This window comes from Odontesthes bonariensis, chromosome 5, assembly GCF_027942865.1.
Source record: "Odontesthes bonariensis isolate fOdoBon6 chromosome 5, fOdoBon6.hap1, whole genome shotgun sequence".
NCBI classification, from domain to species: Eukaryota; Metazoa; Chordata; class Actinopteri; order Atheriniformes; family Atherinopsidae; genus Odontesthes; species Odontesthes bonariensis.
In genome coordinates, this window is record NC_134510.1 from 2,038,821 (window position 1) to 2,053,553 (window position 14,733).

Genomic DNA, 14,733 nt, shown 5'->3' on the forward strand with positions numbered 1-14,733 from the left:
ACCGTGGTAATCCAAGAAGTGGAGATAATCCACAGAAACACTACAGGTTCAGGTCCAGGGTTATTAACCAAACAAGCATCACAAAAACAGCAAAACACGAGCAGAGAATGGCAGAGAAGACCAGGTACTTAAACTAATGGGGCACTCCGGGGCAGATGGAGCACAGGTGAGTGGCTGGGACAGGTTGTTTCCCAAACACCCAGCATTTAGTCTGTCTATGGCTGTAATATTAACTTAAGCTCTGTGTGAATTTAGAACCAGAAAATTCAAGTCATGCTCACCCTTCTGTCATTAAAGGCTGACTGATTAGTCTAATCCTGCTTGATGGATACGTGCAGCAGAGTGTTGGTGCTGTGGGAACATACATGCTTTAAATGAGGAGCGTAGGGCTGCTCCGTCAGCAGCATTCTGTAAATATACTCCGCTAGAGAAGAAAGAGAGAGAAAAATAAAGGTTATGGATGATATTAATATTTATTTAGTTGATATCATGATCACGACAGAAAACAAGACAACTGAGTGATCTGAGATGGTGTTTTACGGCCTCTAAATGCGTAACTTCTGATACCCATTCATATTTTCCACTGCGTGTTACGTACTGTTGGCTTTAAGGAACGAGCACCACATATGTGAGCCAGCCATCAGAACCACACAAGCATGTCATTAAATAAATCAAATAAAATGAATATGAATAAAAAGATAAATATGACTTAAACCCAAGCTACTGTAGCTCTTTCAGTCATGATAACATTTCATTTGCTTAGACTTTATACAGCACGGCCCACTAAGAGGACACAAAGAGGCCAATTCAGTGTCTGAGGCTTTGAGAAGATGCTACGGAACTGGATAATTGAATGGCAATGAAATGAGAGGAATTCCCGATGAAAGGTTGACTTAGGTTGGGGAGGCATATCAGAGCTGGTAGGTGACCCAACTATCTCTGATTTGCAGCCCTGAATAGATGGAAGTGTTTATCCATTGAAGCCAAGGCTGTTCATTTGGTCTCAGAGCTGCGGATGACTGCATTTCAGGATGTTATTCATGTGGAATTTTAAAAGAAAAAAGCTTCAAGCAGCTTTGGTGTTGTAGAGGTAACGTTTCTGTAGAAAACAGCAACAATATCTCATCGTAGTTTTAAGACACGTAGGCCACTTCATTTGAACTTTGGAAGTTTCTTGAGCCCCTTTCACACTGCCGAATAACCCGCGTTTAATTCGCGAATTTAGCGTGTCCGCTGTTGCGTTCACACTGCCGACCCGGGCTGCCGCGTCAACTCGACTCGCCTTTCGACCCGCGTCGGACCCTAGTCTTTTTGCCGAGGCGAGTTTGGTGTGAACGCAATCGACGCGGGTCGGACGTGGGCGTGACGTGACGTGAGTTTAAAAGACAGAATGGACAGCTGATTCAGAACAACAGCGACAGGTGAGGACAAGTTTTACTCTGTTTTAGCCTACATCAAGTTGGAGACATTTTTTAATATGGCCAACTGGGGAGACATACTGGCGCATCCTCCTTCAGAGGCTCTTCAATATTGGTCTGTTGTCCCACTCATGCTGTTGGTTTGCCAGCTACCTAAGTCACAGAACCCAGCAAGTAAAAACTGAAAACATCGTGTCAGCCCCTCTCACCATCACCAAAGGAGTACCTCAAGGTTCTATTTTAGGTCCATTGCTGTTCTCCATCTACATCAACAACATTACAAAAAGTGCTGGCAACTCCAAAATCCACCTATATGCTGACGACACCATTTTGTATTCAGTGGGCCCTTCTCTCCACTCAGCGGCAGCCACACTTCAACTTAGTCTCACCTCTGTTGAACAGCATTTCCATAGTCTCCACCTTCTCCTCAATACCACAAAAACCAAATGCATTATCTTCAACCGGAAACACACTTCCCCTTCTGCCCCAAAAATCCTCTGTGCTGGCGGCTCTGAGCTGGAGTTTGTGTCCTCTTATAAATACCTTGGCCTCTGGTTGGACTCCTCCCTCTCTTTTACCACCCACATCAAGCACCTACAGTCTAAAGTCAAAGCTCGCCTGAGCTTCCTTTACAGAAACAAGGCCCGTGCAGCCAAACACAAACTTGTAAAAATGACCATTCTGCCCATCCTCGACTACGGTGACACCATCTATAGAGCAGCTTCCCACTCCACTTTTAGCAAACTGGACCCCCTCCATCACTCCGCCATCCGTTTTGCCACTGGAGCTCCATTCACAACTCACCACTGCGACTTATATAAGTTGGTTGATTGGACATCACTTAACACCAGACGGCTTCACCACTGGTTTATTCTCATCTACAAATCCATTCTTGGCATTACACCTCGCTACCTCTCGTCCCTTCTGCACATTTCCCAGCCTGCCCGTAACTTAAGATCCAATGCCTTCCTCAATTTATCTATTCCCAAAGCCCGGACTGTCTTTGGACGTAGTGCCTTCCGTTTTGCTGCAGCATACGACTGGAACGCACTTCAACACACCCTGAAACTGTCTGTCCTCACCCGAATCTCTTCAAAACAAACCTGCTCCAAGCCATAGTTGATTCCTGCACTTGTTAATATGCCCTCCTGCCATACTGGTTACTGTTTGTCTGTATTTTGTTTTGTACTGTATTTATTTATTTTATCATTTTTATTGATTTCTTTTGTTGTGTATTTTATATAACCCTATTCTTTTAACTGTTAGCTCCTCCTCCCCCTTCCCTTTATCGAACCTCTGCTCGTTCAGGCTGCTATTGAAAATAAGAATTTTTGTTCTTAATTGCTTGCCTGGTTAAATAAAGGTAAATAAAGACAAGGAGGTCCGCAAGCTCCTCAGCCTCCGAGCAGAGGACGTTATTTACCGCCACATTTCGGGGACGGTGTTCGCGTTCTTCTGCTTCAAATTGTAGCTGGATTTCCTCAATTTGGAGGTTATAGTGCTCCCGTATTCTCCGCATATGTTCATCGGCGACATCCCACGTTGTAACCATCCACACACCGTGAAGTAAAATCTCCATGAACTGCATATACAATTGCATAAACGATATCTCAAGGTGTCCCGCCATCGTTTGTTTGAAAAATTTGATGCAGACAGGTGTATTTAACCCTACCTCCGACGCATGGCTTGTGCCTACGTCATTGTACACGCCCAGCATTTTATGTGTTTCGTGTGACGCTCTGCCACTAGGCAACGCCCCCTGAACTCGGCTTCCGGCGACACGGGTCACCCTGACACGCCAAGCGTTCACATTGCTCGACGCGGGTCGAAGGTGCAATTTGGACCTGCTAAGGTAGCGGGTCGCAGTGTGAAAGGGGCTTAACCTGAACCCCACTCCTTTGAGTGCTGCCAGAAAAGCCTAATTCTGTGATAAAATTATCAGTTACCAGCATTTTGTCTCAATAAAAAGTATCAAATGTGACTAAATGATTTGATAAAAAAACAGCAGCACATTGTTTTCTTCCCTTTACATCATGTCATCTGCAGTGGGACAGGAATCAGCACGTCGCACAGTTTGCTCCCAGTTCTCCCTCTTTTATCCACATGTTTTGCATACAAATGCAGACACTCATTGCAGCCCAAACATTGGCTCAGTGTGTGTGAGGCACACAGCTGCTGGCAGTAATGGGCTGTCTGTTTGCGGTGCAGAGGACTGCTGGGCCTTGACCTCCATTTAGATGCCCAGAGAGAGAGATAAAGCCCAGTGATGAGGACTCCCCTCGAGCCCGGCCAGGTCACAGACCTGCTGTCAGTCAAAGCACACATCTCAATCTCCCCAACTGGCTGCGTGTTGCTTTGGTTCTTTTTAGCTGCAGATGCTGTCAGAATCTCCATCTAAATCTCCATCGTAGTGCTCTGATTTCCTATAGACTACTTTAATAGTCCATTGACCTATTTAAGTTTATTATGCAGCTTACCTATGATTTGGGAACTGCTGACATACACGAGCACACATGTTGTTATAACTCAGTCCTCCTATTGTTCCTCCTTCTTCTTATTTTCACACAGCTTTTGATATAAACTTTCTTAAGTCTTGATTTTGCCTCCCTGCACATTCTCTCCAGCACTGTTTTTTCTTAAATACCTTCTGACCATCTATTTCAGATACAACGCTCAAGAAACAAGCAGATGAAGGAAATGTTTCCTGAAGGCTTCGGGATCCACCATGCTGGGATGCTCCGGTCGGACCGCAGCTTGATGGAGAGCATGTTCTCCAAAGGCCACCTCAAGGTGCTGATCTGCACTGCCACCTTGGCCTGGGGAGTCAACTTGCCGGCCCACGCAGTTATCATCAAGGTATTTAGGGTTCATTTTTCCTTTGTGGCGTTTTAGTTGTCTCAGTTTGTCTTTTCTTCATTTCAACAGGGCTGAGGTCTCAGACTTTCAGGGATCCCAGAGACATTCGTTACAGCCACTGAAGCCAAATATGAACTCAGTAATTAAAGGAGATTTAAGTGGTTCTGTATCTGTACCTTTCATAGTTTGAAAAAGGTTAAACAGCTATTTTCTGTGGCAATCTTTCATCAAACTGAAGGAAATATTATGTTGGTGCTGCAGCTAACATTGGGCCTCATGCAAGAACCGTTCGTACGCACAGATTTGTTCTTAAGTCGTGCGTACGAGTGATTTAAGAGAATTTGCGCATTCACCAATCTTTTCGTATTTTACGTTTTCTTTCAGGTACGAACAGAATTTACGAGTGATCCAGACCTGTCGTAGGAGTTTCCTAAAATATTCCGCTGTTATTCCAATCAAGCTTGCTTGACTAATGGATTGTACATTTAATTACTTTGAAGCAAACATTAAAAAAATCTATACATTATACCCCATAATGATGCTGACATTCTGTTTGACTTCAATTATGCACTAATTGAAGGTTGATTTAACTCTTTATATAACAAGGTCAATGGGAAGCGTAACCAGCGGCTGACTTGCTACTTTTGGATGCCTTAGCGCGTCAGGCTCAGACCGTGTAGATATCCTCGCAGAGACAGACAAATGGCTGACGTCGCGATTTAGATTCCCAAGCACTGTGCTGCTGTAAATATGCAGCTTGCTAGAGCCACAACTCCAGAGAGAAACACACCGATCAAACCCGATTCCACCACACGCCCAGGTCCTCACCACCCTTGGATTTTTGGCCTCTGGAACCTTTCAGAGGGAGATTGGAGACAGATCGGGGGTGTCCCAGTCCTCTGTGAGTCGTGCGCTCCCCTTGGTCATCAAAGCTCTCATCAGTTTATCACCCATGGTACATCAGATTCCCATACACCGCTGTCCAACAAGTACAAATTAAGAGGGACTTTCATGCCGTGGCTGGACTGCCAATCATAATCGTAGCAATGCACACATATACGCATCAAAGCACCGGTGCTGTTGTGGAGCGCACTGAGCTGAAGGCCAGGTGGGTGTGTCTCCATACAGCGGGGGCAAACTGCTCTATAGCCCAGAGAAGGCATGCCAGATTTGTACAATATTGCCATGAACGAGGGTCTCCACCTGAACCAGCCCAGGCAGACCAGAAGGTGTGGTGCCAGCAGACCCCCCTCATGGACCGCCCCATCAAAGAGCCATCATGATGAGGCAACAGCTGATTGCACGGCTTTAGTTGCAGTCATCGAGCGCCTGGCCATGGCAAGACGTTTTTTTTTTTTAAAGCTATTTCCATATCAAACCATTTCTTCTTTATTTCGGTGACATTATGAACTACAGGGGACACAGAATTAACAGCACTCGTAATAACTTCCCATTTGAGTTGCCTGTGGTATGAAATGCGCTATATAAATAAAGATGCCTTGCCTTGCCTTGCCATTTCTTGGCTTTAGCAGGTTCCCGTAATTCCACTGCTGACACTGCTAAAAATGACAGATTTTAGCGGTGTCAGCAGATAAATACGCACGGGTGGTATTCATCATTTACGCAGGTCGTTTACACACTTTTTCCCAAGTTAAGAGCGTTTGTTGAATCTGAAGTGAGAGAAATTTAGAATAAAAATACAAAAATGTTCTTGCATGAGGCCCTTTGTATTTAGTTTGTATAGTTTATTCAAATGTATTAGCATTTTGGGCCATTTACCAGTGAATGATAATAATAACTTCCTTTAATCATTCAGCCTGTATTGGACTTGCTTTATTATACTGTAGATAAATCATAATCTTGATTATATTGGTCAGTACTGTGTTTAGGATTATTTACCACAATTGCTGGATGACTTTTAAAAGTTTAAGGTGGGGTAAGTCATTGATTAGAAGGTGTGTAGACTGGGCAGCAGAGATTTTGTGACTGTAAAGCTGTGTAGGTCTGCGGGTGCGAGTGCAATGCCTGAGAAACCCCGCCCCCATCCGAGGACCACAGGCTGACGCATGTGAAGGTTTTATTTGCTCTGAGCAGCCTCTGTCTGTGGTGTCCACACAGCTGAACTTTGAGTATGCTCCTGTGAAAGTCCGACGCTGTATTTATCACAGAGGACTCGCGATGGAATGCAGCACAATAATCATTTTATGCTGATTATCTTTTTTAATTGTGGCCATAATTGCAAATGAAATGAAAATTCACAACAGAGCACAACAACAACTTGCAAATGTGAGTGGAAGTGGCAACTTTGCCATTCCAGCCATTTTCCCTGGCTAACCTATGTGGAGTCTGACTCGTTTTGACACAAAAGCCTCGTTTCCACTATGCAGTCCGGTACGGGTCGGTTCAGAACCGTACGGTACGGGTCGGGTCGCTTTGGGGTCAGCTTTTCGTTCCCAGCTTTGCGCTTTGGGGTGAGCAGAGTGCGGGCCGAATCGTAAATAGCAAATAACAGCAAATAACATCTATAATTTGGAACCTCCTCCCAGCTTTTTCAGCTTAATGCCACACTGGCTCGCGGTCCGGTTGAAACCACTCTGACATTTCTGCGGCGATCAGCTGGTTTTGCACAGAGCCATCGAGCTCCCGCTGCACAGCCTCCTCACCAACACCGGAGAGCAGAGCCTGGACCCGGTCCTGTGTGCTCACTACCCCAAGCAGAAAGGTTACAGAGAACCGTTCTGAACCGAATCGTACTGGACTGCATAGTGGAAACGAGGCTTAAGTATGCTGTGAACACAATAGTCGATGATGCAGTGATGGCTCCCAGGCTCTGATACCAGCCAGTGATCAGACAAAGTGACTGGAATACATACTTCCTCTGGTGGCTTGTTGCTTTGCGCTCAGAGAGCTCCACCATGCTTTCCTTTTGGATGTTCATGCATCGCAGTCGTGTTGCTGTGCAGACCGTTAACCTTTTGTAACGAGTGAATGTCGCTTATTATGTCTCTGTTTTAAAAGAATCTGTTTGTTTGGTGCCTGGAAATGTCATTTTTGGTTTCCATTGGTAAAACAGTCAAGGAGGCAGATTTCTGAGCCCGACACATTAGTGTGTGGTTTCAAATGAAAATTGGGCCTTATTGGCGCTTCCATTCTTGTGGATGACATCCTACAACTGTGCTGATCCATAAACAAAGTAGCAACCAGCTCACTTCAGCAAAAAACAAATGCACCTTGTTACATCATAGCACATATCGTGCCAACATTAACCTGAACACTGGTCAAATATTAGGGATGTGTTCTTTGACTCTGTTTATCAGGTCTGCTTTGATAAATGAATTCCTCCGTGAGACTCGATTCTGTAGGTGACTACATTCAAATGTGTTATTTGCTCTTGTGTATGCGTCAGGATCAGATGGCACACATATGTGCATGTAGTGGTACATTAAGGCCCAATTAGCAGTAAAACAGTGTGTGTGATTCACTTAATTACTCTTCTTCCCCATTTTGGATCCCTGAGAGGTATAATAAATCATTTTAAACAGGGCCAGAGCCAAAGATACATAGGTTTTGATGGTTCATTTCACAGTTTGTTTTTGTGTCTGTGTGTGTAACAGGGAACTCAAATCTACGATGCAAAACGCGGTGCTTTCGTGGATCTGGGCATCCTGGATGTCATGCAGATTTTTGGCCGTGCAGGTCGGCCACAGTTTGACAAGTATGGTGAGGGCACGATCATCACCACTCATGACAAGCTGAGTCATTACCTGACCCTGCTCACCCAGCAGAATCCCATCGAGAGTCAGTTCCTGGGCAGCCTGGCCGACAACCTAAATGCAGAGGTTAGTGGACAATGTCTTCCATTTCTGGAACAGTCTCTCCTTTTCCTCCCTTCTGCAAAAAAGAAGAGTGTTGTGGTGGGAAATGTTTACTCACATAGATTCAGTAGTTTAAAGCTGGGCAAGTTTCATTGTCCTTTCAGTTGTTTCTGGGAACCAAATGACATGAGGTGTCAGCATCTCATATCATGATGATTCAGCTTGATTATTATTATGCAGGTTGATGCAGTGAGGGCAGTTTCACTCTCTTCTGGATATACATTTCCCCCTCAGCGGGAAACTGCAGTTGCAGAGCATAACCACAGAAAAATGTCAGACTTTGTTTTATTACTCTGCCGATAATAGACACACAGATGGAATTTGGGTTTTATGCAAGACCTTTATGGCCGAATATTCAAATGTCCCTTCTTACGGATAAGTCCACCCAATCAATGTACATGAGGCGATTATGAGGAACTCTTTCAAATTGAGTCCAGTGGTCCACCATGACCTCAGTGATAAGTGGAGAGTAGAATTATACATTAGATATACAGCATTAATGGCTTTGCAAGATATCACAGTGCACACAGTGAGGTGTAATATAAGTGGGCTTTAAATGTACTAAAGTAACAGTAGAGGGGTTATCGTCAACATCAAAGCAGGATCTTTTACTTCACCGGAGAACATCATGTCTGATGAACAAAGTGAAAGCAAAGCACAATACTCTGCAGTCCTGGAGCAGCACAATACTCTGTAGTCCTGGAGCAGCACAATACTCTGTAGTCCTGGAGCAGCACAATACTCTGTAGTCCTGGAGCAGCACAAAACTCTGTAGTCCTGGAGCAGCACAATACTCTGTAGTCCTGGAGCAGCACAATACTCTGTAGTCCTGGAGCAGCACAAAACTCTGTAGTCCTGGAGCACCTCACAATACTCTGTAGTCCTGGAGCAGCACAATACTCTGTAGTCCTGGAGCACCTCACAATACTCTGTAGTCCTGGAGCACCTCACAATACTCTGTAGTCCTGGAGCACCTCACAATACTCTGTAGTCCTGGAGCACCTCACAATACTCTGTAGTCCTGGAGCAGCACAATACTCTGTAGTCCTGGAGCACCTCACAATACTCTGTAGTCCTGGAGCAGCACAATACTCTGTAGTCCTGGAGCACCTCACAATACTCTGTAGTCCTGGAGCAGCACAATACTCTGTAGTCCTGGGACGGTTCCGTTTTGCTCATAACAACATGAAAACAAAATGATGGTGGATGGGAGCAGTTAAATGATTCATATATGATCTGACACAGTGTGTCGGCTCAGATGATGTGAAGCATTCAGCTCGGTGCTTCAGCTTATTATGGTAGAACAGCTGATCTGAAGCCAAATGAACCCACTACTGCTTTGTGTATCTGTGCATTATGCGTTCACAGCTGTTCTCACTTGTGCCGTATTGAAATGAACACATACATGTTACACAGTCTGACCTCGTCAGATTGCCTTCACAAAAGTTTAGAAAACAGCATCTGATGGATGATTGGGTCATCGCGTCATTCATGAATTCTACCTGATTAATGGAAAGCAATAATAATAATAATCAATTACATTTGTAAAGCACTTTTCATTTCATACGGAATCTCAAAGTGCTATGCTGATGGTGGCAGACTACTGGATTGTAGCCACAGCTGCCCTGGGGCACACTGACGGAGGCGAGGCTGCCATGCACCGGCGCCATCGGCCCCTCCGACCACCACCAGCAGGTGGCTAACATGCATGATTTTTTGGACAGTGGGAGGAAGCCGGAGTACCCGGAGAGAACCCACGCATACACGGGGAGAACATGCAAACTCCACACAGAAAGGCCCCAGCTGGGTGTTGAACCTGGAACCTTCTTGCTGTGAGGCAACAGTGCTAACCACCACACCACCGTGCAACCCGTGTGAAGGGGCTTAACAGCAGAACGAGGCTTGCATAAGATTTCACAAGTGGCCCAGATAAAGTGGTATCACACAGTACCAGTGCTTATTTATGGAAATAAAAGTGAAAGGAGACCCCCGGCCATCATGATCTATCACCTGCTGAAAACACTGAGCAGGTGAAGTATCAGGCCAAACACTAACTATTCTGTCTCTAAATGATTTCAATGAAATTAATTGTAACTCACAGCCATGAAAGTTTAGAGTCTTTTTTAGAATTGCCTAAGGTGAACTGAACATGCTTGTTTCTCTAAATACCATGGAATGCACTGGCATGTTCGGACTCATTAAGTTGTTGGTGGGAGCAGACAGTCGCACATGTTTATGACTGCACATTCATCAAATGTCCACTAGATGGTTGCAGACAGCAACGTATGAGTGAGCGTGTGCTTGGTTGGTCTGTGTCGCCCCTCAGGTTGCTCTGGGAACAGTCACTAATGTGGAGGAGGCTGTGAAGTGGCTCAGTTACACCTACCTGTATGTTCGCATGAGGGCCAATCCGCTGGTATACGGCATCAACCACAAGACGTTTCAGGTTGGTGGAACTTTTTGAATTATGTTTGTCGGAGATTTCTCCAGGATGTTTTTACTTGGGGCAAGTGTCTGTTTGACACTAGATGTAACAAAGGTAAAGAGTCAGATAGATACATTTAATGGGGTTAAGGATCCTGAATGACTGAGTCACTTGTGTTGGATATTTACAGAGCACAGATCACATGACTCCTACAGTTACTGCTTTTGAAAATGCAATCACACCCTCATGGGGTTATAAAGAGGGATGGGAACACCTACTGCAAGTTATTAAGTGATAGAGTGAAATCCTGAATAAGTCCTGTCTGCAGTCAGAACATGTTTGAATATTTGAATGCAACATTCCTGAATGTGATGAATGGACATAAAGAATCCTTCTTGCTTCAGATGGACCCAGCTTTGCAGCTGCACAGAAAGGATCTGGTGGTGGAGTCGGGCAGGAAGCTGGATAAGGCGAGGATGATCCGCTTTGAGGAGCGCACAGGTTACTTCGCCTCCACTGACCTGGGCAGGACTGCCAGCCACTTCTACATCAGATACAACACCATAGAGGTAGACTTACACCACACACAGAAACATAAATGAAGAGAGAAAAGCAGTGTCGACAGGTTTCTCCACATCCCACTGTCCCATGAAGCCAGGTGGAGAATCGTCATGTGGCCAAAGAAAAGTGTGTGTGAGTGTGTGTTGGCCTGGCTGCAGTAGAACACGCGTAGACCGGAAACACTGTGCACGATATGTCATGTCACACATTTCATTGGTCGCTACAGCCCATGTTACCTCTTGTGATGACCTAGACTTTTTGAAAGTGACATGAATCAAAACTCAAATGGCTTCCATTTCCCTGCCCTCTGTGTGTAAAGACATTCAACGAAAATTTCAACTCTCAGCGGACAGAAGCTGACATCCTGAGCATCCTGTCCAAGGCTGAGGAGTTTGAACAGCTCAAGGTAAGAGCTCATCGAACATGAGCTGGAACCAGCACCGACATCTCAACAGCAAATCTACTGCCACATCAAACACTGCTACATGTTGTGGATTCCAGCAGGAGCATCTAACAAAGGAGATGTGTGTCGGCAGGTCCGTGATGAGGAGCTGGAGGAGCTGGATCAGATGCTGTGTAACTACTGTGAGTTGCCAGCTGCAGGCGGCGTGGAGAACAGTTACGGCAAAGTCAACATTTTACTGCAGACTTACATCGGTCGAGGAGAGGTGGAAAGCTTCTCCCTCATCTCAGATCTGTCATATGTGGCACAGGTGAGGAGAAAAGAGCACATGCACTCATAGTCTATGACAGAGTTTTTCTTTTCTGTCAATAAACACATGTGACAGTTTAAAATAATGCAATCTAGAAGTAGTTGAAATTCACAACTCCCAAAAAATGACCTTTTTTAAAGCTGGGGATACGACTTAGATAGAAGAAGGATGCTTTTAAGTTTCAGCTTTATCTTTGTTGAGCTCTAATCACACATAATCAGTAAATGGTCATGTGATGCAGCCAAATGTTGTTCTCGCAGATTCCTCACGCAGACTGCTTAGCCCAAATATCCCAGTCAGCAGAATAACTGACCCAGACCTGGCCTGAGCCAGCATCCACCTTTCCTTTCACCCACTCTACTCCCTACATGACAAAAAAAATCAGGAAATCAGATGCAGATTTAAAAAGTGCACTACTGCAGTAGTATGTATGTCTGTCCTCAGCAACCACGCAACAAGCTGCTCAGCATGTCCATGTCCTGTCCAGAGGCAGCTACTAAGTCCTCCGTCCTCCTTCCCTTGGTCTGTTCAGCCATGTTTCCCTGCCTCTCCAGCTGATGTACGGGATCACAACATGAGCGAGGACTGTTAAAAGTGTGGCTGTAAGCTGCGGGTCTGGTTTTCAGCTGTTGGCCAGAGATGCTCAGAGAGTGTTGATGAATCTACATTAGTAGATTTGTTCATAGTGTAGTAACGTACCAAAGACCAGACAATCAGAGCACATTAACAGCTGACTGCATCACTCACAGCCTGACCACGGCTGAGCAGTCTATCAGTAAGGGACACTGTCACCTGACCTCTTCCCCTGAACCAACTCTGACCATCCATCAGTGCACGGCTGAACCAAAGCAGACCTCCTCTCGACAGCACGTGTGATTAATCACCTGAATACAGGATGATGTACCCGACAGCTGCTGCTAGTTACTCCTGTTCCACTGCTAATGTGCTTCAGTAGTTTGAGTCCAAGTACCGAGTTCAGTGTTAAATCTATTTCTGTCTTGAATCAGGGGAGGAAAGCAGTCCACAGGTGCAGCTTCAGTGTGTTCAGCTCTGATTTCTCTCATCTTTCCTCTGATGTCATCACCTCTCCCAGAACGCTGCTCGGATCGTGAGGGCTCTGTTTGAGATTGCTCTGAGGAAGCGGTGGCCTGCCATGACCTACCGCCTGCTCACTCTCTGCAAGGTGATTGACAAGCGGCTGTGGGGCTTCGCCCACCCTCTGCGCCAGTTCCCCAACCTGAGCCACGTCATACTGAACCGCCTGGAAGAGAAGAAGCTCACTGTGGACAAACTCAGGGAAATGAGGAAGGATGAGATCGGTAAAAACAGAATTCCACTTTCATTGTACTCTGCCTTTATAAAGTAGACTTTGCTGTTCTGTCCAATCACACTCCCCACAGGCAGTTCCACTCTGCCAGTGTTGTTATTGAACAGAAGATGTACCGAACAGGCTGAATAATTCCATCGGGGTGTCTAATCCCACATTGTGTTCAACTGGGAACTGAAAACAGTAGTTTTTTTATTGATGGGGAGCATGGTGTATCCATGTCATAAAAAGCCAGTCAGCCCAGCTGTTCTTTGTAAATTCACTGTATTAACTGCATGGCATCATTTCAAATATCCTGGCACTATATGCATTGTTCCCAGGTCACATGCTGCATCATGTCAACATTGGGTCGACTGTCAAACAGTGTGTCCACCAGATTCCCTCAATCACAATGGAGGCCAGCATCCAGCCAATCACACGCACCGTCTTACGTGTCCGTCTCATCATCACACCTGACTTTCGCTGGAACGACCAAGTAAGAAGCGTTCAGCACATTCAGCCGTCCCACTGCCTCTTCTGTTCTTTCTGAAAATGAACTTCAATGATCCTGAAGCTGCTGGAGAGAATGGAGAGCAGAGCTGGAATATGTTGAATGTTTCAAATATTAAAAAGCGTTTATTTTGCTCACTAAGCAGCTCTGTATATATTATTAAACCTTGTGGAGCATTAAAGCATTCTAGCAGTCAGAGTACTGTGAAACATAAAGATTTAGATTTTATTAAGAAGCACACGTCTGGTATACTGTGTCAAACTTAAAAAAAGAGATGAGCAATTCTTTGCAGTTAGAACCAAAGAAGACGGTTGAATTTGGTTACTGATCTACTACAAGTTGAATTTTGATAACTAGGCTTTGACATAGTATGAAAATTATTATCCAGCTCCAGCTATCCGCATTAGTGTACTGAAGAATTCCATTAGCCTCTAAGTCATTTAAAGATCCATCCGAAATGGATCAAACTAGTACCCTTCAGGTAAATATTGCTGTATTTTTTTCCTGTTGCCTGCTCATGGGTCGAGAGTTTGGCCACAAGTGTTGGTGGGCTGATTGCTTAGAACACACTGAGTGTACGCTGTACTGTGGAAAGGTGGATTATCCTCTGAACCCAGGCTGACAGCAGCTGCTGACAGGAACATTTACGTTCCTTTCTTCCTCCGGGCTCTTGAGTTGCACCACCACATAAACACAGAGTGCTTAGTGGTGCAACAGTGAAGCCATGGACGCAGCTCCACACTGGAGAAAAGCAGAGCTTCCCTTACCTTGTTTTTCTTCCAGCCATGAAATCTCCATCTGTCCTCGCCAGCCACTATGCTTCCAGGCCTCGCCAGCGTGTCCCACCTCAGTGGGCAAACAGGCCAGAGGGGATCATGGGAAGCTTAGTCCAAAGTTTGTCATGGACTCTGAGTGGAACAGGAAGCCTATTGTAGCAAGGCTGAATCTGAAGATGAATGTTTGTGTCCGATTAGCAATGCATGCTGTAATCATGGGAGAGTAGTAACGGGACCCTGGCGGGCTTAGCTCTGATCCGCCTGCAGAGCCAGGACACATGTCCCAACACAT

General features: G+C 45.3%; 1 protein-coding gene across 2 annotated transcripts in view; it reads left to right on the forward strand.

The window, feature by feature from the left end:
• ascc3 (activating signal cointegrator 1 complex subunit 3) overlaps nucleotides 1–14,733 on the forward strand; it is a 210,634-nt gene that overhangs the window by 136,197 nt on the left and 59,704 nt on the right. For both annotated transcript variants that reach the window (XM_075464657.1, XM_075464658.1), the window contains 8 exons: nucleotides 4,083–4,274; nucleotides 7,889–8,113; nucleotides 10,476–10,595; nucleotides 10,979–11,143; nucleotides 11,455–11,541; nucleotides 11,672–11,848; nucleotides 12,942–13,167; nucleotides 13,496–13,650. In XM_075464657.1, coding sequence (XP_075320772.1) covers nucleotides 4,083–4,274; nucleotides 7,889–8,113; nucleotides 10,476–10,595; nucleotides 10,979–11,143; nucleotides 11,455–11,541; nucleotides 11,672–11,848; nucleotides 12,942–13,167; nucleotides 13,496–13,650 — 1,347 coding nt within the window. The remainder of the gene's footprint in view (nucleotides 1–4,082; nucleotides 4,275–7,888; nucleotides 8,114–10,475; nucleotides 10,596–10,978; nucleotides 11,144–11,454; nucleotides 11,542–11,671; nucleotides 11,849–12,941; nucleotides 13,168–13,495; nucleotides 13,651–14,733) is intronic.